Source organism: Scardinius erythrophthalmus (genome assembly GCF_964197995.2).
Source record: "Scardinius erythrophthalmus genome assembly, chromosome: 25".
Classification (NCBI taxonomy): domain Eukaryota; kingdom Metazoa; phylum Chordata; class Actinopteri; order Cypriniformes; family Leuciscidae; genus Scardinius; species Scardinius erythrophthalmus.
In genome coordinates, this window is record NC_138245.1 from 21,902,212 (window position 1) to 21,927,271 (window position 25,060).

At 36.0% G+C, this 25,060-nt stretch overlaps 1 protein-coding gene across 4 annotated transcripts in view; it reads left to right on the forward strand.

Annotated features, from left to right (window-relative positions):
- The first annotated feature begins 1,395 nt into the window (after positions 1-1,395).
- unm_sa1614 (un-named sa1614) overlaps positions 1,396-25,060 on the forward strand; it is a 40,112-nt gene continuing 16,447 nt past the window's right edge. For all 4 annotated transcript variants that reach the window (XM_081358205.1, XM_081358204.1, XM_081358206.1 and 1 more), the window contains exons 1-13: positions 1,396-1,696; positions 10,994-11,066; positions 11,466-11,611; positions 11,928-12,002; positions 12,724-12,773; positions 13,733-13,862; positions 14,982-15,067; positions 15,491-15,566; positions 18,544-18,630; positions 20,205-20,305; positions 20,592-20,661; positions 23,252-23,339; positions 23,851-23,899. In XM_081358205.1, coding sequence (XP_081214331.1) covers positions 1,571-1,696; positions 10,994-11,066; positions 11,466-11,611; positions 11,928-12,002; positions 12,724-12,773; positions 13,733-13,862; positions 14,982-15,067; positions 15,491-15,566; positions 18,544-18,630; positions 20,205-20,305; positions 20,592-20,661; positions 23,252-23,339; positions 23,851-23,899 — 1,157 coding nt within the window. In that variant the 5' untranslated portion in view covers positions 1,396-1,570. The remainder of the gene's footprint in view (positions 1,697-10,993; positions 11,067-11,465; positions 11,612-11,927; positions 12,003-12,723; positions 12,774-13,732; positions 13,863-14,981; positions 15,068-15,490; positions 15,567-18,543; positions 18,631-20,204; positions 20,306-20,591; positions 20,662-23,251; positions 23,340-23,850; positions 23,900-25,060) is intronic.

Sequence of the window (25,060 nt, forward strand, 5' to 3'; positions counted from 1 at the left end):
TGCTTCCGTATAGCTCACGGAGGAGAAGACGTTGTGGCACCCAGATGACGCTCATTAGCAATCACACCACCGGCCTCGCGCCGTTCTCTCACGGCCCTCTGCCTCGTCCTGCTTGCCACATATATGTTGTCATAACTTATTCATTTGTACTTTGTAGTTTTTTTGGCAAAACGCTTTTTCTAGTTTTTCTAGAAACGAGTTTCTCAGGCGATTAGTGGACTTTTCAACTCAAAAGTTCGCAACGAATCAGTTAAAAGATTCAGTGATTCACTCAATACACAAAAAGACACTTGTCGCCACCTACTGGCTAAACGTACTGTAACCTGCAGAAAGAGTCACCGAACGAATCTGTTATGAACTGCTCCGAGACACGAAGGTTGAGGATCCAAATGCAGTTTATTAAAGTAAATCAAAATCATAATCAGAATCCAGGCAAAGGTCATACACAGGCAGGCAATCCAAACAAACAGACAAATCCAAAGGGTGAGGCAGGAACGGGAAAACCAGGACACAGGCAGAGATCAAGAACCAGGAACAATGACAACAAAGGAAACGCAGAAATGCAGAGGAATAACGTACAAGACTTCGCCGGGAATGATGAGGTGAACCAGGCTTATATGGGGTGAACTAACAATATAATGAGACACAGGTGAATGTGATAATCAGGGATGATGAGTCCGGGCAGTGAATTATGGGAAATGCAGTTGTGAGTGAATAATGATAGTCTGATGTGGAGTGCCCTCAGGTGGCTCTCAAGGGCACTTCAGCTGATGACCATTACAGAATCAGTGGATGATGAACAGATTTGAAAGATTCGATTCACTGGGATGAATTAAAATCCCCACCACTATTTGATATAGTTGAAGTCATTTGTCTCTGATAAAGCACGTTTATTTATTTTTTATTTGCTTGGGTGAATGATAACATTTAGAAAACTGAATCTCTACACAATTATTTTCTGCACAATAAAATAATCCTACATGTTCATATTATTTTATTATAAATTATTATAAATTGTTGATTAATGTATTAATTCATTAAATAACTAAATTAATAAACAGTTATTGCATAGCAATTCAACTAACTAGATGAGATTAAATAGATAAGTAACAATAAATATTTTAGATAAAATATATGGTTAGGTCATTCATAAATGCGAATAGCTTTCAAGAATAAAAAACCTGTAACAGGTTTATTTTGGTTTTATTATTACAGTTTAATTGTTTTTATCTATGGCCCTAACATATTGACCACAGTAGATGCTTTTAATAGTTTCACCATTATTAACCATCCCAGCCTGATATGCTTTGTGGGGTCCGTCGGCCAACTGCGCATGCGTACTATCGAACAGTCAACACTAGACTGACACTAAACCCTCCTGTTTCCTCTTTATGCGCGTTCGCCGCTATAGCCAAACATAACACTGCTGCACTTTACTTCACCGCTGTGCGAACTTTTCAAACAGCTTGACATTTTTCTAGCTACTTCCTCACCAACAATATCATTCTTTTTAATGGGCTTGCTGTGAACATTTCTTTTAGAATTTGCATTTACCTATTTTTCCTCCAAAATGCCTGAGTTCATATCAGTGGATGAGTTTATCGTGGAGACTTTGGAGGACTACAGCTCTCCCACCACCTCTTCCTTCTACACCAAAATGACAAGTTGCCGAAATTCCGCCAACCTGATCGAGGAGGTATGAGATAGTGCCTTTTGTGTGCTGCCGTCTTTTGTAATAGCTTCTTATTTGGTCTTTGACAGTTGTAGGCTACAGCATGATGAATGAAATGAATGTGTTCTCTAGGCTTACTGTCCAATATCAGGAGCTGGTCTTAATGTATTTTTTTTTATGAAGGCAATATGATCTTTATCCTGTTTCACAGTGCCGTTTGCATTGCAGAAATGCTTAAGCCAATGAACGTACATGTTGTCTTTCATATTTTCCCCTACGAACACTGCTTCAAACATTACTACAGCAGATACAGATGCTCTTTGTCTTGTTGAATCGATTGGGCTGAGCGTAGCCTATTTCCAAAACCCCAAACCATGTGATTTCAAGCTAAATAGTCAGTTAAAGCGTAGAAAATTATTGTAGTCATTTAAAGCGTAGAAAATTATTGTAGTCATCTAATCAGGTTGCTTTTAAATTTGTTAAAATTAATGCATATTATAGCCTACACTCCTCTTCTGTGGTTTCTGTATCATATCGTGCAACTGAAAGAGGAAGGATCTCACATTTCATTATGCGTTAACATCCACATTTCCTCTTCGTTATTGTAAATTGAATGGCACCGAAGTTTTTTTGTAATAATATAATTTACTCTTTACTTCGTATTTTGCCGCTATCTCGCGCTTCTTATCTCATATCACTGCTCGTGCGTCAATACGAGCTTCTGCTGTATTATCACGAGCACGTGCCTTTCATCCACTGTTTATTGAGCTGCATAAACAAAAGCCGGCTTAGGATTCATGAATCTTCTGGAGCTAAGGAACCAGCATGAATATGACCGTCATGTTTCTGGATCCGCATCCATTGTTGTTGTTGTTGAAACAACGCTCCACCAATCATTGCCTTCTGATTTTTTGGGTTAGGGGTGGGAGGATTGCTTTATAGAGATGTTACTCAGGACCAACAAAGGATATTGATCCAAGATCTTGTCCTGTCAGTGAATGTCATTTTGTGCATGTTACAGAAATCATGGGTAGTGAGAAGTTTTTTGACTGCTGTTTGTTGCCACAGAGGTGCATTTACTTAGCCCACTATAAAATGCAGCACAGAGGTGTAATTTTGTCATTACAAAATCTATTATATGTAGGCTATATATATATATAATATATATAACCTGTCAAACCGATTAATCACGATTAATCGTATCTAAACATAAAAGCTTGTGATTATATATGTGTGTGTGTGTGTGTGTGTGTGTGTGTGTGTAAGTATATATATACTCACACACATACAAATATAAATATATTTAATTGTTTAATATGATGTACACACACACACACACACACACACACACACACACACACACACACACACACACACACACACACACATATACACATATACAAATACATACGTTATATAAACAAAAACTTGTGTTATGCGATTAATCGATCTGACAGCACTAATATAGAGTATATGCATTAAAAATTAAATGAATACAATGAGCTGTAAATAATTAAATATGTGTCATAACAATTTTCATGACAGTTTGTTGTTCAAACAATCTATAATTTTATTTGTATTTATTACTTTAGATTTGATATATTGTAATTTCATTTATAAAAATATTTGTATTATGAAAATGTTATTTATCATATATTTTTTTTTCAATATTTATTTGTCCCGGCAAGAACAATGTGATTATTTAGCTACTGCATATTTTTGACACAGTACAGGTCATCATGTTCCTAAAAAAGATGGTTAACACTTTTATTTCTAAACCAAAGCCAGTTTTTATGTACATTGGCTCTTGGCTGGTGTTAAATTTGAACCCCAGTTGTGCCAATTTGAAGCATATACAGCGGGGTCAGGGTAGTAACAATTGAATGATGACTGCTTGAATGATGACTGCATAGTGGAATGTGAAGTAACCATGGTGATGACCTGGTCTGTGCAATGCACAGCCATACAAATTGAACAGTGCATCACATTACATGCTTGATTGTGACAGGATAGGAACCTTATATAGTGAGCTTTGCACACGCACAGCCTCAGGGGGGTTCAGGACAAAAGGGTCATAAGAGAGACCGAGTAGTTGTCTTTCTTCAGAACTTGTCTACAGTCAGCCTCCACTATCCAAAACCCTCAGCCTTGAGATATCAGAAACCTCAAGACTGGTCTCAGACCAGGACACCACAGTTTAATCTGCCTTAGTGCAGATTTACAGGCGCTGAAGCAAATCCTGCTCCTTCAAAACAACAATAGAAGCACAGAAGGGCAAATCTATGAAATAAATGACTTAAAGGGATAATTAAACCAAAAATGAAAAATCACTTACTCACCCTTATGTTGCTCCAAACTAATATGACTATTTCTTCGGTGGAACACAAAAGAAGATATATTGAAGAATGATTTTCTCCATATGATAAGTCAATGGAGCTCAAAATTACATTGGACCCCATTGACATAAGAAAATATTTGGACATTTAAATTTTTTGGGTTAAATATCCCTTTAAATAGCGAATGTTTTCAACCCTATCGATAATCTCTCGGTACAATATTAGTCAGACCTGTGCAGGTCATTTAAAGTGGAATCTCATTTGCCTTTTTATGTTTGAACTCGTGAGAAGTTTGATTAATCACCAACCAGATATTAGACAACACAGATGCCTTAATCTGCACTGACCTCAAGGGAGATAATAGGAACTCCATGCTATAATAGAGTCTGTGTTTGGGTCATGTGACTTAATGACAAAGCAGGAACTGTAGTGATTTCCCTGGACATTTCTGATGATGATCCAATACACACCTCAACTATCTCTCTTCAACACAACATGTTGCTCCTGTTTTCCCATTGTATGTTGCTGAAAGTTAATTCAAATTTGGGGGGGCGATTTGGGATTAGCAGATGCACCGGAGAGGAATAAAGAAAGATAATTGGAGTACTTGGATAATCTGCCACACCAACAGGAGCAGCCTGTTGTGCCATGCCTTGTTTTTAAAGCAGGGTTACCCATTCAGAGTGGAGACACCTGATATAACTATTATCCTCATTCCTGAAATATTTAAGAATGAACAAAGGTACACTCATTCATGTTTTCCTCATTAAAACATTTTACACATAGGCCTAAAGAAATTAGTAGAAAATTTAAAACGAATTGAAATTAATTATATTAATCTTTTAGAAAAATAATACAACTGAGAGCACCTTTAAAATAAAATAAAATGAAATTAATTCAGTAGGTAAAAGTAATTACCCTGCGGCATTGTTTCCCCAGGGACCCAGTTAAATGCACTATTGTGAATTACTGCAGCACTTAGTGCTTTGAAAGTCAATTTGATGCACTTACCTAGGAATTTCACAAACCTTGATCCAATTTTATTTTGGACTTAAAGGGGTATTTCATCCAAAAATGTACAGTCATCATTTACTCACCCAAATCATTATTATTGTGACAAGTGTCTCGGTGGGCTTTTGTTTCATACAGTGGAAGTCAATGGTAACCAAGGCTTCTCAAAATATCTTGTTCTGAGTTCCTTAGAAGAGTCTTATAGGTTTTGAACATCCATTAAAAGGTTTATTTCAGAATGTCATAAAGCCCCTTGGCAACATCTTGCACTTGCAAAGGAAGTGGTATCAGCATGTTATTTTATATCATAAAACATCTGATGAGTTCATGATAAACCTGCTCTGGATTCCTCATGTTGCTGAGCTTCATCTGAGTGGGTTTGATGCTATTTCTGTGCATGTGTGTGCATGTGTGTTAACCTCAAACTAGTCTTTAGAGCACTTTGGACACAATATAAATAGCTTGCTTCACAACTTTATATGAGACACACAGGTCTAAATAAGCGGTCATAGTAGATCTGGACTACATTTTGTTTTGTATAAACTAATGGGCTACCCCAGATGCCAGGTAGTTTCTAGTTACTTTTTACCTTATCTTACTCATAATTGACATTTCATGACTGTGAGGAAGTGAACTCTACCATGGTTACGTGGTATTATTGTGGTATAGATTTAGTTTCACTTCTGACCGTCTTGGTTAAGGAGCTAAAATCCACCAGTGGTGAAGAAAGTGAACTGTGTGTGTCTGTGTGGGCTGTGCTTCGTTAAGCACAAAAGAGGGAGATAAACATCTGGTCGTGCTCCTCAATTATAAAATGCCTCAGACCTCAAAACATTATTACTGCATGTCTTATGGTGGATTCGTGACATGAAGCATGGAGCTTTTATGTGTCAGTACAAGAAGCATTGTGTCTGTTCTGTTGTGAATGATTAACATTTGAAGTTCTTTAAATTAGACTTAAATGAACATTTGAGTTCTTGAATTATTTCAGTAAATATAGACTTTTTTCTCTCCCATGGGAATAGAAACAATATGAGAAAAAAGAAATATGAGAAGCAGCACTGTTATTTACTAGCAATTTGTACAATAACTAGGATTTTTTTTAGAACTATACCTATAATTAAAAAGTGTTATATGACATATTATATTATAATTATAGATACAGTATTATCCACTAATAAGATATTATTTCATATTTGGGTGAAAACCAGAGCAGAATCAACAAATAATTTAATTCTAAATTTTATTTTCTATATTATATTCTATATATTTTTTTAAATATGGATATGAATATTTTTCACTAATATGAAATTCTAAATGTTATATGCTGTATTATATTACATGGCATATGCCATAAAAGTGTAATATTATATAGGCTATTATCCTATATTATGCATTTTTTCACATTTTTGTGTGAACCCTAAATTTTATATTTATCCATCCATTCATTTAACTGATTGTCCACTGAATCGCATGCTGAATATTATATGCCATATTACAATATTATAGGATCCAATTGGGATATCCCAATTATAGGACAGTATTTCATATTGGTTGTGAAAAACATTCACAACAAAATTGTTTAAGGAAACACACTATGTAAAGAGTTCAATGCTTCCCTCCCAAGCACAATGGTATAGGCATAATCAGATGGCGGTTCTTTTTGTGTAAAATTTTAAATGTAAACTGAACAACAACTACATTTGTGGTCACAACCTTCAGAAGCCAGTCACTGCCCCTGTTTACCATGAGTATTTATGGCTGTTTATCACTGGTCCTACTTTGTTCTATCCTTACTATGTGTGCTGTGGGGAATTTCACAAGCACTAAATGCACACAAAAGCCAATCCAAAAAGCCAGGCACCATTGCTGCGATATAGAACAAAAGATCTGTGAGGTTAGTCATGCTGAGTACAGAATTCACACTCTGCCTAGTCAGGGGAATGTGAATTTCAGCATGGAATGCCGTTCCAGGTAAAATACCACACGGTTGAATTGTTATTGGCCCAGTGTACACATAACAGAGCTAACTGGAAGGGCTAAAATAAGAAAGCCAAAAATCCTTGATGCAAAACTAGCTGCTCTGCGTTTGAATGTGTTTAGTTCCTGGTTGCTTAATTTAAAGGGATAGTTTGCCAAAAAAATATATTTTGTCAGTATGTATTCACCTTCACGTCATTCCAAACCTGTATTACTTTCTTCAGTTGAACACAAAGGGAAATACAATGAAAGAAGTGGATGGTGACTAACTAGCACCTTTCAAAGACCAAAATAACAACACAAAGCATCATAAAAGTAGTCCATACGACTTATATTACAAGTCTTCTGAAGGCATAGTTTTGTGTGCGAAACAAACTAAATTTATGTTGGCCTCCATGGTCAGCATTCACTCGGAAAAGAGCAGCTTGGAAATTCTAATCAATTTCTCCTTTTGTGTCGCACAGAAGATAAAGGGTCATAGAAGTTTGAGAGTGAGTAAATAGTGCCAGCATTTTCATTTTGGGATCAGCTACCCCTTTAAGTGTTGGTTGTATGACAGTTGACTCTTGCTCAGTGTCAGATGATTTCACATCACGCCCAACATGTTTCTCAATTGTGCTGTATGAGGAGTTCATTACGGGCTCTCTGAACTAATAACAGTGAATTACATTTTCCTCTTCACACTATCATGTGTGACACCAATGAATATTAATGGATTGTAATCCTTTATGCTGGCATTTGACAGGCCTGTTTCCTTAGAGAATAAAAACAGCAAGATAAGACACGAGTCTTAGAGACAGAGGTCCCCGGCTTTGAAACAGGAAGAAGTCTCCATAGAAACTGGGATTTTTTTTTGAAGGAAGTTGATTTCATCAAGGCTAAGGAGAACAAAGAATCTAGTTAAACTCAGTTTTCTGCGTAGTCATGTTACTGAGTTTTAATCATGTTCTGAAATTCCTCTTGTGCACTTTACATTCAGTAAAATAAACATGACATGAATGTACCAGTAATGAATGCAGTCAATTTTTGGAATCGATTTCCACATCTTAAAACAGTCGTAACTCAAACTGTCCATTCGCACAACAGATTACTTATTTGACTCACCACTGTATAAACGTGAAACTGTTCCACTGTTCACAAAATCCAACACGATTTTGGGTTTTTCCACATGCTGCTTTTATATGTGTTACACATATTTGACCATTGCGGTCTCGCTCAAGTTAAAAGAAGTTCAACAAAGACGTGTTTCTTTTTTCCATTCCACTGCCCTGCGCCTCATATTTTTAAAGTCAGCATGACACAGAAGTTGCAATAGTCTTTTCTTTTTTATTGTGATATGTATATCCACGTGAAACGGCTTCTTGAACAAGAAAAAATGTAGGGCGGGACTTGATTTTGTCCATCTGGAATGAATTGGATGTGGTTTGGTATTGCTGAGATCTTATGTGAGTGACAGGTTGTCCCGCCCAGTAAACAAGTCATTAGAGAAGAGAAAATATGTCTTTACAATAAAACTGGAGGTTTTTTTTTGATTAAAGATTATATGGGCACAAAAAATGTGCATGAATAACTCATTTGCACTAAATACTGCAATATTCTTTAAAAAAATAAGTCACTTTTGATTTCATGGTGACTTTTACTGCAAAAAAACGCATTCTGTGTGAATGGCCCTTAATTGACTGCAATCTGAGAAAAGGTGTATTACAGGGCTGGAGTTCATGCGCAATGCAGTTCTTCCATGCATTAAATAATGGGTAAACAATGTGGTTGTATTAGTAAAAGCACTGTTTTGAGTTGATTTACATTTTGCAGTGCTGTCTAAATGTACTGTTGTAGATAATAGACTTCTCAGTTTGATCATTAGTGGCACGTACAGAACATGGCAGCTGATCTCTCTCCTTTTTTTCTGAACTGGAGCAAACAAATGAATCTGCTTTGTCAAAAGCTCTTTGGGGACTCCCTCAAGTCTTAAACCCAACCCTTTTTTTATTCAATAAGACTTTTTTATTCAATAAGACTCTCTTTGTGAAAATGTGATTATGCTAAATCACCTGTGGTTAAAAAGATGGGAGCTGTTCAGGATATGAGCTAGGGAAGTGTTGCAACCCTCTTCAGGGCTTCATACACCCTGAGGAACAAACTGTTTATCCTGAGTGAAGGGAGGGATAATTGGGACAGGATATACGGTTTCCCATCAAATCTGTGTAGAAACTAGACTTTCATAGACTGTAGGCATATTTGAATACTATATGGAATGAAATCTGGAATCTTGTTTATAAGGCCCCATAATGAATCCCATGTTTTCTTATTGTACATCATGAGCCAAACACTGTTGTGGTAGTTAAAAATGCATTTTAAAACGTGCCAGATTGTTGACAATTTCACCCCAGCACACAACAGTCACACTATTTTGAACCACACACAGCAAAGAATCATGCTTTCAGACGGCAAGCGACTATGAAGCTGTTACAGTAATTAATCTTTCCATGTTTGCTCTTGCTTTTAGTGACACAACAATCAGACATCATGCTCCATTTGCTGCTTTATAGTAACCAGATTGTCGCTTAATTCAGTAGATTTTAGTATAGAAAAGTAGCAAGGTGTAGCAGGTGTAATTTCAGCTGTTTGGTTTCAGAGGGCAAACTCTCTCAGCCTTTCATGATTTCATAATTATTTCATGATTGCATATAATTGCTGTTTTTGAAACTGGAAATGTGTTTCTGTAAGGAGCATAGACTGTAAAAAATAGGTAAGGAGCCATTTCAAGTTGTGTTGAATTTGTGCTAAACAATATGTGCGTGCCTTTATGTGCGCTTCTTTGTGTTTGTGTGAATTTCAACAATATTTTAAACAAAACTGAAGTGATGTTATATGGATATATGGTCTGGAATTACAATACATTTACATTTATGCATTTGGCAGATGCTTTTATCCAAACTGGCTCTAAAACTTAAAGGCCCGTTCACACCAAGGACGATAACTATAAAGGCCCGTTCACACCAAGGACGATAACTATAAAGATAACGATACAGATATAATTCTAAAAATCGTTCTCCATATTAAAGAATAACAGAGTTACAACTATAACGATAAAGATGTGAGGAACGATATCGTTGGGATCACTTTCAGAACGATTTTTAACTGACAGCCAATCAGAATCCATTCTAATTTAAAGGTCTCGCGCATTTAAAATGGATCTGGATCATCCGGGCGCGCGCGTGCTTAGAATAAAAAGACCGTTATCGGTCGTTGGTGTGGTGGACACATATATAGTTATCTTTATCGTTATCTTTATAGTTATCGTGCTTGGTGTGAACGGGCCTTAAAGATAACGATAAAGATATAATTCTAAAAATCGTTCTCCATATTAAAGAATAACAGAGTTCACACCACAACTATAACGATAAAGATATGAGGAACGATATCGTTGGGATCACTTTCAGAACGATTTTTTTCCAGCTGTCGAACGATAAAACACTGACAGCCAATCAGAATCCATTCTAATTTAAAGGTCTCGCGCATTTAAAATGGATCTGGATCATCCGGGCGCGCGCGTGCTTAGAATAAAAAGACCGTTATCGGTCGTTGGTGTGGACGCATAGTTATCTTTATCGTTATCTTTATAATTATCGTGCTTGGTGTGAACGGGCCTTTATTACAGTGCATTTAAGATACAATACCGGTCAAAAGTTTGGGGTCTGTAAGATCTTTGAATGTTTTTGAAAGAAGACTCTTATGCTCACCAAGGCTACATTTCTTTTACTGTATTTATCAAAAATACAGTAAAAACAGTAATATTATGAAAGACATTTTGATACCTAACTTTTTTTTTGATATATATGAAATTTTGATATATATTTTAAAATGTAATTTATTCCTGTTCTGGCAAACTACACTTATTCACTTATCCAGTTTAATAAAACAACAACTGGGATCTGCCGAATGGGAATTCCTAACTCAGTGTTGATGAGACCCTTCTTTTTTCTTTCAAAAGGCCCTGGACTCTGACCGCACAATCTTGCAGAAAATGAAGAAAGCAGCCAAAGCAAAGCATTTCTCTGGTCAAGGTAACATAAAATAATATTGAATCTGTTGGGTTTATTTGTGTTTAAATGTTTGAGAAAGTACCTGAAAGGGTATCATTTCTCGTTTAGTCAGGTGATTTGGTTAGGTGCTTGCATCATTTTGTCACAAATGCAAGTATTCACTATGCCATATCTGTTTTTATTTCATGCACATCAGACATTCATTTTTGTTTCTTTGATAGTTCATTAGAGAGACCGACAGGGCATGCAAAGTATTTCCTCCTACGTATGAATATGAATGAAGTGGAAGGCAAATGCCGCTATGAGACCCAAACCCATCAACACCTCTATCTGTTTTTTTTTTGTCATATGCTTTTAGTCAAATTTTCTGTTTTCTTGGTTATATTTTCCTGATTTGTGCTGCTGCTGTTCTTTCTCCAGACCACATATCACATTTGGAGTCATACATCAATTCCATGGAGAAGTTGGCTGTAAATTTCCGCAACAATGGAGAACAGGAAGTGGCCTCTGCCTTTAATAAGTTTGCAGAATTCTCCAAAGAACTGCTGATGCCAATGAAGAACTTGGTGAGACACATAGAGCTTCAGGGAAGGTTTTCTGTTAGGCTTCTGCATAATCCCAAAGAGTCTTTTTAATATTAGTCACAGTTTGGTCTTACAAGATAGGCCTTATCTGCAAACAGCTTAGCTTCCCTCCAAAGGTTTTCTCACCTCCCTGTCCACAGTTCCTTATCCTTTCCAAACGTGTTCCTATTAAATAGATTTTAGTAAAACATGTTTTAATGTGCTTGTTTGCAAGTAAGCAAGCATACACTGACATACACTGGCAATAAATGGATTTTGCCAGCTCACAATTTCCGTTTTAATATTTCCGTTTTATCAGTTGAAGAGCATGTTGCACAACATTAACTTCTTCCTGGACTCGCTGGTAAAAGGGGATCTGAAAGAGGTCAAAGGTGTAAGTTGAACTCTTCAATACAATACATTACTGTCTTGTGATTGCTTTGTAAATGTATAGATTGTGATTTTAGTATTTTAGCTTCCTTTATAGGCAAGTACTCAAATAGTTAGATAGTTAGATTAAATAGTTAGCTGATAATATAATTTTCAATACAAAAAGGTAAAAAAAAATGTTATTAAATGTAAAATAAATAAAATATTGTACATACTATAAATTCAAAACTATAAAATTATAAACTTATACAATTTGGTAAATGGCTTTTTAAATTTTTTATAAGATCAGCATATTTGAATAAATCAAATTGAAAATATTTGTATAAATATTACCTTTGCCAGGACATTTTTTACACCATTATAGTGAATGATTACCATATTCTTATACCATGGTACCACAAAAAGAGGAAATGACAATTGTACCAAGTCCAAAAAATATAGTCCCATGTAACTTACTTTTGTTGCTCTGTTAGTGTTCCAGTATTCAGTATATGATGCAAATGAGATGCACTGGATATTATATCCCAGAAGGCAACAAGACGTGTTCTCTGCCTCTACAAGCAGAAATCCATTACATAGATCATTACCATAAGCACAGTGTTTAATGTGAGCAGATGGTAATAAGACAGATGATGACTTCTCTTAATTCTGTCTCGATTCTCGTCTTTTACTGTAAGATGATGTAAGTCTGACTCTGTTCTAACTCCTTCTTTTCATCTTGTCAGGACCTGAAAAAGCCCTTTGACAAAGCATGGAGAGATTATGAAAATAAATTGTGAGTGCTTTTTATAACACTGGTTTTAAATTAGGCCATTTGTGCCTGTGTTTTTTGACACCCACTGAGTGTTGGATTATTTTGATTCATTAGTTGAGCTATTGCAAAAGCTTCAAAATAAGAAAGACAAAAAGAAAACATTTTATCTCTGGTCTCTGTCACGACAGTGTCTCTCTCTCTCTCTCTCTCTCTCTCTCTCTCTCTCTCTCTCTCTCTCTCTCTCTCTCTCTCTCTCTCTCTGTGTGTATGTGTATGTGTGTGTGTTTCAAACAACAACCAATTTTAGAAACTGTGTAGGATATATTTTCTGTGGCTCATGTGTTACATATTCACTGCAGGATCACAGTCACTTTCACTTGTTCTCCTTTTCACATATTTCTTCACACCTTTATTATAAGACATGGTTGTTTAAACCAGTATATTTCCCAACATGTTCCTTCATGGACACCAAATCAGAAATATAGTCCTTTTTGCACATATTATAATGGATATCATGTAGCAAAAACATTAATACTATGAAATTCACTTTTTTTTTAAGTAAAATTGTGAATATTTCCATCTACACAAATGTATAAAAAAGAGATTCATCACAATTAGTTGTAATTGTAATCTATAAGTAAGCACAAAAAAATATGTTTAAGTTAAAAACTGTAAGTTATAGGTTTAACATAGCAATATTGAAAACCCATGACCTTCTAATCTAACTTCCTGATCCTTAATTGTTACCAGAGATCCTTTCAGCACTTCCTGTATCGTTATTTTGCTCCTTATAATCTCTGTTCTTCATTTAATTGTAATTCTCGTAAGTGTCTCGCTTCACTTCTCTTACAATACTTTTGTATTGTGTTTCTAATTTTCTGTAACCACAAATCAGACACATACCATCAGTTTTCTGTAATGTAGTACTACACAATACAAAAGTCATGACCACACTGTCATATGCGTTCTGTCCCCTTCAGCACTAAGATCGAGAAAGAGAAGAGGGAACTGGCGAAGCAGTACGGTATGGTGCGCACAGAGGTGAGCGGAGGAGAGATTGCAGAAGAGATGGAGAAAGAGCGCAGGATGTTCCAGCTACAGATGTGTGAAGTAAGATCCGCTCGTGTTTGTGTAAGCTGCTGTAGAGGAACATGACCGATGCTGTTAGATTAATGCTGAGATCAGCTCATCTGTGTTATTGCCGGTAAATTTGAATGGCAAAAACATTTCCTAGGTTACTATACTTTAAACCAGGGGTTTTCAAACTTTTTAATGCCCAGCATGGGCGAATATGATGATACCAGTAAACTGTGTGGAAAAAATAATTAAGTGTGATATTATAAAGTGGGACATTGTTCTCAAAAATAAATAGTAAATAAAGGCTAAACTCCATTATGAATTAAAACTGTTGAGTTTTTGTCCATATAATAATGTTTTTAACCCCAGTTGAAAGTCTCTAAACCAGTAGATGTCAACCTTTTTTACTTCAATGCCCTTTCACTCACAATTTCAACCCAATAAAACATTTTAGAGCTTGGCCTAATTAGAAGTATGTATATTCATTTTAAAAATGACCAAATAATAAGAATCTGTCATGCTATTTTTCTGTAATTAGAACATACAGATACAGATACAAAATACAGTCTTTTAATCATAATCTTTAACCACACAATACTGAGACGACACAGAACAATGACCAAAGGAAACTATAAGGGTATAAATGCACAAAGATAACAAGGTAACTAAATGAACAACAGGTGAACTTAATCCAATCAGAAATCATAGAAACTAAACAGAAACTCAAACAAACAGAACCCAGAAAAAGCAGCAGAGTGGACAGAATGAAAATGAAACCAAAACAGAACAAGACAGTAACAGAAATTGATTTTGAGTTGTTTTAGCTTTTTTTATGCTTTTTTGTCTTATTTGAAATAATTAAAGTCATCTTGAGGCCCCCTAGTGGGCCCCGGGCCTCTGGTTGAGAACCACTGCTCTAAACAGTCTCTGACTGTATGTATATCTACACACAACCTACCTACACTACTAAAATTTTGGGGTATTTTCAAATTTTATGAAAAACGTCTCTAAATCTCACCAAGGCTGCATTTATTTGCTAAAAAAAAAAAAAAAAAAAAAAAAAACAGTAAAATAGTACCATTGTGAAGTATTATTTCTATCTAAAATAACTGTTTTCTTTTTTCTATTCTCATCTGTTTTCCTCTTAAACAGTACCTCATCAAAGTAAATGAAATTAAGACCAAGAAAGGAGTAGACCTGCTACAGAACCTCATTAAACACTACCACTCTCAGTGCAAGTAAGTCTGTGATAAAACTGTGATTTTTAAAGGTTTTGGAAGTTTATTATGCATTTCTATAGATATATAACAATCCTTCATATGAAAAGTCCTCGTAAAGCAATATAATCAGTCCCCCACAACAGAGTCGTCCAATGAAAGGAACCAGACCATGGCAAAATGAACAAAGTCATCCGTGTTAGGAGAAATCTCTGGGCCAGGCAGTGCACCTGTGCCTGCTTGGCACCAACACCATCAGTGTTCAATGCATGCTTTATAGTCACATCCCTCCACGCTCGAGTCTGTCACGCTGTTTTAAGTGTGACTGGAATTTGAGAGGATGAGAAACCATTGAAAGAATAGCGAGAGGGGAAGGGATGCAGCCTTGACAATTGATGCTGTTTTGTTACGGGATCTGTGATTAAAATTGCTTTCTCCTGTCAGTTTCTTTCAGGAGTGTCTAACTGCAACGGAAAAGCTGAAGCAGTACATTGAGGTCTTTACGGGACAGCTGAGCGCTGTGAGTGATTCCGCCCATGCTTGCTGCTTGCACACAAATGTTCTTAATGTATGGGGCAGATGACATGCTGTGGCTCAAATCCCACCTTACAATGACAAAAATCCGCAAACACACTTACGAAAGTGGAAGAAATCAGGGTGAACGGCCCTCTAAAGTGTTTTTTTCTGTGCTTTCATTCATGCTTTTGTGCTGCCTAAGGCTTCCTATACAAAATACTATATATATACTATATATATATACACACAAGCTAATGAACTAAAAGGAAACAAGTCTGTAACTCAATTAGAAACCAAGGCAACTAACAATGAATGAGAACTCAGGCAAAGCAAGAACAGGGAAAACTGAACTAAAACACAATGAAAGCAAACATAACCCTTACAATTACTATTACTAAATCTGAATATTATAAAAAATTATAATTTAAATTACATTATTATTATTATGATTAATTACCCACCATATTCCATCCCTTTCCTTTCATATCGTGCTGTAACATGATTAACACTTTAATGTGAAATAGTAAAGAATTGTCCAAATAGCGCTTGTCAGCTCTACTTTTTATAGCATCATTATATTAAACTGACCTTTAAATTAAAACTATTTACCCTTTAGGGAGTAATGGCTCACTTGTGGAAAAGGTCAGAATGCATTGAAAGGCGTTGAAAACCAAACTGACGTGGAATAATTCAGACAGATCACCTGTACATCATCTGTCAAGTGATTTGATAGTTTAGGCCCTGTATGCTCAAAATCAGCCCTGAGTGTGTGTGTTCATGTGGCAGAGCGGCTAATCGGTATTCAGAGCACAACTTAATTTGCAGCAATGAAGCTCAGGATGAGCATGATATTGCCCCTGATCGCTCAGTCCATGCTGTCCTACAGTCCCCTAGTGTATTAATATTTCTTCATATACCATCCCATAAGCAAGGTCATTATTTTTAAATTGAAAAGTGCTGAGGATCCTTTACATCCTTTGTTCATTCTCAGCCAAATATATCTCAATCTCAGAGAGTAGATTGCTCATGCTGAGCAGCGAATGACTTTAGGGCAGTTGTTCTGCATCTTTATGGTATCCCATCATCCCCCAAGCTTACAATGTTCCTTCATCTCCTTGTGCTTTATAAAGTCAGCCCAGATCAATAGTTTGTTGGCTAAAAATAGTTAAGTCGATCATCTCAATACAATACAACCACACCGATATAACCAAGTGACTCACATTGAAGTGTTAGCAGTGTTGGGATGTAATGCATTACTAAGTAATTAATTACTGTATTTAAAAAAAGTAAAGCAAGGGATTACTTTGAATTTTTCTTTCATTTAATTAAAGTTACTTCTGATGTAATTGCATTATAGACTATAAAATAATTCTATATTAAACAATAGTGGATTTAACATAAACATTTATGTTTTTAATGTAACCCTCTCCCTTTAAATATTTTGGTCAGTTTAAGAATAATTTATGCAATTTTATATTATTTATCTGAAAGAATGAAAAGAGCAGTTTCATGTCTATCCTTGTATTGTTCAACTGGTCGAGGTTGACATAGGAAGACTGTAATTAATAAGTAATATAATTACACTTTTGAAGATGTAATTACTTGAGTGACATACCCAACACTAAGTATTAGAGGTGTTAGAGATTTAAACAAAAGATAATAAACTGCATCCTGCTGAAAACCCCATCTTAAACTATCCTGATGAAGATTAAGCTAGTCTATCTGGACTCCTAGGGCCCCGTCCACACTACTGCGTTTTCGTTTAGAAACGGAGAATTAAAACGAATACGATCTCCGTCCACACCAGCGTTTTAGCTGCGTATTAGAATTGATCTCCGTCCACATTAAAACGACTGAAAACGCGGATCACGTGACCATTCACCAACACTGGGCATGCGCGTGCCGGTGTAAACACAACTTCATTGATAAAATTATCCCACCATGCGCTGGTTCTTCCCGGGTTAACCCAAAACCGACGCTCCATGTACGGTCGATACCGCCGCTGCACATGGGAATTGTCACAGATCGCTCGAATAATAGCTTGCCTCCAGCGCATGTAGGCAGTTATAGCATTGTAAAATGCAGAATTTACTTACACAACAGCTGCTAGCAAAGATATACGCCATGTCATGACACCCAATCATAGAGCCGAGCGTGAGCCTCTACTACGTCATCGTTTCTAAAGTCCTCCGTTTTGACCCGTCCACACTAAAACGCCCTCCGGAGATTCAAAACGAAAAACGGGTCGGCAGCGTTTCTAAACTTCTCCGTTTTGGGTCTCCGTTTTTGCCGTTTTAGTGTGGACGGGAGGTGCAAACGTAGCAAAAAGTCTCCGTTTTTAAACGAAAACGCAGTAGTGTGGACGGGGCCTGGCCAAACTGCTGTTTAACAGGTTAAGCTGGTTAGCCTGCTGATTTAGTTGCTTGACCTGGTAACAAGCATACACATTTTCTCTAAAATATCTAGCAACAGCGTTATTACTGTTAACTAAAACTGTTATATGTATATTATATGTTGTATGTTTGTGAAATAAAGCTGAAATCACATTTAAATATTAGATGAAAAATGGAAACTAAGCGAAAATGAGAAATGTTGCCTTGGCAGCTAACATCATAGATTTCACTCTAGACCTTGAAGAACCACGACAGTGTGGCTTTTGTTTGCTTGGATCGCGGCACATCAAGGTTACCAGCCTCCGCCGATCTACCTCATGCTGACACAATCAGGGAGGAAATCAGCACTGTAAGCAGTTGGTAACAGTAAATCCCATTTAAGGGCAAATTTGTGGAGGGTAAAGCAGACGGCTTCTTTCAGCTGCAGTTATGTTGTGAGTGACAGACAACTTAATGAAAGGGCAATTGTCTCACCTAAAGCTTAAGTAATCATGCTTAGAGAAACACGGCTGGAGGAATGTACAAGGAGGATAGGAAGTGTAGGATGTGTTTAGAGGAATTTAAGTGTGTGTGTGTGTGTTTATACAGATCAAACATAAGCAGGATGAGGAGAAGAGACAGCTCTGTTCTCTCAGAGATCAGCTCAGACCTGCTCTACAGCCCGAATTCAAAGAGGTAAAGATTGCCACTCTTTTTACACTTCATTCCCGCTCCGTTTGCACACACATTTTTCCCGCTTCAGCAATTGCACAAATTTCTCATGCTGATTTTCACCTCTTACACTCCTCGCTGTTCAGTTTAGGATTTTCTAACACTTCCTCTGGATATGATCTCACATTGTTTAATTGAAGGCTTATATGCATGGAGATACCGGGGCAGATTGGCATAATGGCTATTTCTCAGTAAGCTGATTTTCAAAGATAAACTTACACTGAGAAATATATATATATATTTTTTTTCTTTTTCTTTTTTCTTTCACGTAGTATGTCTACAGTGAGCGGTACATACAATACACTGCGGGTCTGTGTTCAGTTTTGTATTGCATAGGACTGTGGTATGTTTAATCCACCGCCGTGTTCTGTTTTTCCTGTTTCAGAGGTCACCCACCACTATTGATTCACAAAAATCAATAGCATGTTATGTTGCAGTGCATGGCGGTATACATTATTTGTCTGGGTAATAAATAGATAGGGTCTTATGGAGTAATTTGTTAGTCTTACTCAGGTATTTAATGGGATAATGGTGGTCAATATATTTGTTACTGTCAATCATCTTCCACAACAATTTTTTAAGTGCTTGGAATGACTGTGAAGAGCAGCTATTAACAAAATCGTTTTTTCTAAATGCTTCACTGACAAAACAGCAGTCCAGGAGAGTAAGTTGAGATGTTTTTTTTAAATTATCATGTGATGTTATCGAGCGGCCCTAATTACTCACAAACACATGCATGTGAACTGTCACCTCATGTTTCCCACTTTAGTTGAAAAAATTAGCATGTGCAATATAGTGTGACATTCTCACGAGGAATATAAAAATCCAATTTTCATGTTTTTGTTTCTGAAAGCTATTGATATTTTGGATATATTCCAGGTTAAACACAAGTTAAGCTTTCATCAGTATGCTGTCGACTTCAACACTACACCATCTTTGTACTCTTGCCCCATAGATGTCCATTGTAATTATATTATTGTTAAAATCATTTATATATTCTAAAAAATTTGGATATTTGAATCTATTTCCTGTTGACATCATTTCATTATTTTCTGTTGACATAATTTAACACAGAATATTCCTTTTTTATTATTAAATTTGTACCCACGGCATGAGTGATATTCATCTATTGTGCGTGTCCTGCATGAATTAACCTTCTTCATAAGTGTGAGCCAGTACTTCCCCTCAGTGTTAGTATTTCGCAGAATGTTCTCACTGTTCTTTTCCATAGAATTAAACTGTGACCTAGCAAACTGGAAATGTCATGTGGACTAAATTTATGGTGTTTTTTTGTCATTTTTTTAGTTGAAAGCCCCTGTTCCTATTATTATATGAAAAAGAGAAGTGAGAACATTCTGCTAAACGTCTTCTATTTTGTTCTCACAAAAATAAATACATAAAATAAATAATACAGGAACTATCCCTTTAAGCTGCTGTGTGCAAAAGCCCATGCATAGAGGCAATGGAAATCAAAAAAGCTTTTTGGGCGCCACATATAAACAAACCATGACTTTCCAGTTTATGCTTCTGTTGTTCAGGATTCTCTTAGCAGACAGACCGTGTACAGCATGCATCAGCTTCAAGGCAACAAGCAATATGGCACAGAGAAATCAGGCTACCTCTACAAGAGAAGTGATGGGTAAATGAATTCATGTTGTAGCAAATGGTCCTGATATTATTGAATTTCTGTTCCCGGATCATGCATTCTTCAAGCATGACGTATAATCCACACTTTCATTTAGATTTCCCTGATAAATGCTTTTGGAAGTGCTCTGTTAGCCCTTCATTTCAAATTATTCATGTGTGGTAGGACACGCTGTCCCGGGAGTTACACACAGATCTGTCACTGCATTCACTGTATAGCTTTGTGATGATTGAGGAAAATGTGATGTGGATGCTGTGCCGTAATCTCATTTCTCTGATAGGTTGAGGAAGATGTGGCAGAAGAGGAAATGTTCTGTGCAGAACTGCTATCTTACCATCGCTCATGGAACCGTGAGTACTCACATCACTCTCTGCAAATACAGCAGCATACAGTTTTTTCCTTCTGCTGGTTTCTGTGAAAAAATTGAATACATTCAAAATGTCACGTGTGGTTGCAAAGAGAAAGCACAACGTTTTAGTAGAACAAAGAGCTGTAACGAGAACGGACAATGAAATGAAAGAAACACAGGCTTAAATACACAGACTAAACTAATCACATAATCAATGACAGTTGCAAACACTAATAAAACCACGAGTAACCAGTAAACTAACTGAAATACATGAAACTGGGACACAGAACTGAAAGACAAGACAGAAACCCACCCAAACATATACTGAACACTTTATAATATACAGTAATGAAGTACAACCCCATTTCCAGAAAAGTTGGGACATTTTGTAAAATGTAGTAAAATTCACAATCTGTGATTTGTTAATTCTCTTGAACCTTTTTTTAACTGACAAAAGTACAAAGAAAAGATTTCCAATGTTTTCACTGACCAACATAATTGTATTTTGTAAATATAAACAAATTTTCATTTACAAATAGTTAATAGTTTATAGTTAATAGACTATAAACAATTGTCACTGTAATTATTGTTATTGTTTAATTAATTAATTAAGTGCTTTAAACCAACCTTTATTGGACATTACAGTTAGCCTGGAAATCCAGACCTAAATCTAAAAGATTAAAGGCCCGTTCACACCAAGCACGATAACGATAAAGATAACTATATATGCGTCCACACCAACGACCGATAACGGTCTTTTTATTCTAAGCACGCGCGCGCCCGCGCTGTTGTTTCAAAGTAGCGAAAATGGATGACCTGCTAGAATGGATTCTGATTGGCTGTCAGTGTTTTATCATTTGACAGCTGGAAAAAAATCGTTCTGAAAGTGATGCCAACGATATCGTTCCTCATATCTTTATCGTTATAGTTGTGGTGTGAACTCTGTTATTCTTTAATATGGAGAATGATTTTTAGAATTATATCTTTATCGTTATCTTTATAGTTATCGTCCTTGATGTGAACGGGCCTTAATGGTCTGGCGTCGACTAATAAAAATCGCCCTGCTCGAGGGGCGGCACCTAGCATGCATTTGAAAATCTCGCTACACGCAATTGGATAACACTACGACCAATCACAACAATAAACCCCAGCTACCAGCGGAGCTAACCTTATTAGACATTCTCGGATTAGACTCTTACCGTATCTGGTCGGCGAAACAGCAAAAACGTCCTTCTTGCAAAGAAACGATTCGAGCGGCGTCTTCTGTTCCTGTTTTAGATAAAAAGCCAAGTCTAACTCGTTCATTGTAGCGGCCAAAGCCGTTTCAAACAACTGGTGTTCATCCATAGCCATCTTGCAATGTTTACTAATGACTTTGACATCACAGCGCTGTTGTCATCTCGCCTCTGGCCCGCCTATATCAGATAACCCGATGTGATTGGTGCAGCTCAGATCGAGGGGCATATTTAATGAGCACCATTATTCGACATCAGAGTACTGTAACTCGCTGAGCAAATTCAACTTGTGCTCTCGCGAGAACTCTGGATTACCAGGGTACTAGTAAACTAGTAGTTTGCATATGATTTATAAGTGCTTTGTTACTGTATACTTAATATGAAGTGTTACCCGGATTTTCTCAGAGATGTCTGTAAGCTATCATAAGGCCTGTGCAGACCACTTCTGAAATTTTTGTCATGAAAAACGTACATGATATAAAAAAATGCACCTTAATATGGCATTTACACCTGGAAATATCAAACTGTGTGGATGTGTTTTTTTTATTATTGTTTAATTTTTTTTTTTTTTGATTCCAAATATGACACATTGGACTCTATGATTTTTTTTTTATATATATATATTTTGTCATTTATTTTGTGAATATTTTGTTTTGAAATTATATTTACACTACAAAATGTTTGGGGATATCAGTTGGAAGATTTTTAAAAAGTCTCTTCTGATCACCAAGGCTACATTTATTTAATCAAAAATACAGTAAAAACTGTAATATAGTGAAATATTATTACAATTAATTATTAATTAATTATACAACTATTTCTATATTTTATATATCATTTATTCCTGTGATGACAAATCTGTCTTTTCAGCATCATTACTCCAGTCTTCAGAAAATCAGAAATCATTCTAATATGCTGATTTGGTGATACATTTTGGAAACATTTGTGATACATTTGATACATTTTTTCATCATTCTTTGAGGAACAGAAAGTTCAAAAGAACAGCATTTATTTGAAATATATTTTTTGTAACATTATAAATGTCTTTATTGTCACTTTCGATCAATTTATCGATCGATTTGAACTCTTGAACAATTTAATACATCCTTGCTAAATGAAATTATTTTTTGAATAGTAGTGTATATTTATTTATTTATTACTTTTACTTAAATGTATTTATATAAATATACATAAATATGTATATTTATATTATTATTTTATATTTTATACTTTCATAATGTTTAGTTGCATTCTCAGTGACTGAAACCAATGCACCTGATATAGACACATTACAATTGAGATGTACACAAAATTGCACTTGACAGACTGTAGTGATATGCTATCCCTTCATTGCAGCCTAATAAATCACCAGCTAAACTGAACCTCCTCACCTGCCAAGTCAAACCAAGTCTGGAAGACAAGAAATGCTTTGACCTCATTTCACGTGAGTTAACCACGCACTCTCTCATACATTCCCCAACCAAGCGTTCGGTCCATCACACACTCTCCCATGTGATATATAATTGAGAAAAAAATATCAAAGGTAGATTTCAGGATCTTCACACCAAGCTGAAGCGAACCAGCCTCAGGCTGTTTTTAGTGAAGTGAACTGCATAATTGTATCTGCATGCGTCCATGCATTATTCTGGCCTCAGGTCTCTAGTGTCATTATTACGTTATGTAACAATCATGAAATATTTTGTGATACAATACTAGAGTCCTTGAAAACAAATGCAGGTTGTTCTGAAAGCAGGGGACTATTTAAATTCACTATTTGCACTTGAGCACAATTGTTTGTTCATTCCTGCCACTTGTATTTTAACAAAGGACCTCGAACCTGTTTAATCTCTCCTGATTGTTTGCTGATTACATGTTAGCTGGTGCCAGCTGAGGATAAATTGTGAATTTACAAGGATTAATGAGTGTGTGTGTGTTTTTTTAAACATTTTTTATAGATAATCGCACTTACCATTTTCTGGCTGATGATGAGTCTGATTGTGTGGCGTAAGTATTTCTTTTGTTTATTCACAGCAATAAATACTTGAAATGCAAACTGTTTAAATTTGGTTTGTTTCAACCTTAAACAACCTACTCAAGCATTTATGTACCTCAATGAGTAATTTTGACATAATTGCACATAAATCCAAACAATAAAAAGCAATGCAAACTATTATTCATAATAATTTTTTTTATAACTATGCACAAAATGTATCTTAAATTAATACATAGATATTTTTAAATTATGTATTAATGTATTTCCTATTGAAAGGGCTTTTTATTTAAATTCTCAACAGGCTTTAGTTTACGTCACAGTTGTGAACGATTTTTTTATACTTGTTAATTGGTTGCAGGTGTTATTAAGGGGCATGACATTCTCATTCTTGAAAGCATCTGATTGGAGTTAAACCAGAATAAATGCATAATAAATCAATGTTTTTTGTAAAATGAAATGTTTCTTGAGCATCAAATCAGCATATTAGAATAATTTCTGAAGGATCATGAGACTGAAGGGAGGTATGATGCTGAAAATGCCGCTTTGATAACACAGGAATAAACTACGTTTTGAAATATATTCATATATGAAACAGGTATATAAAATTATAATAACATTTCAAAATATTCCTGTGAGCATAAGAAACTTCTTTCAAAAATAACTAAAAATCTTACCAACCCCAAACTCTTGAACATTAGTGTATATCTGCTAAAAAGTGAATTTTGTCACTGTACACCATGCAGCATAAAGATGATCTTAAAGCTCACAGACATGAACTAAAAGCCACAAAAACTGATTCTGATTTCATGGTCTCATTAAAGAGAAAAGCCTTTATTCTTCCAGACACTGATCTGCCCGAGTCTCAGTCCACTCATGTGACTGTCAGATGAGAATGTGTAGAGGCCGTCAGATAGGAAAGAGCTTGTATCATTTTCAGCACACACACCTCTTCCGATTTGACCTTTCCATCTTGACAGAGGAACAGAGCCTCCTTTCTTGGAGAGAAAGAGAAATATGTAACATTTCTTCCTCAGATGTGGCTGCATGTATGATGATTGAAGTGCTTCTCATGTCAGATCACAACCCAGGCTTCCATCTTCAGCTAAATGTCAGAGTTGAAGAGGAGCAAGAGAAAAGATAATTGATAGTCGCATTATACCGCAGCTTTTCAG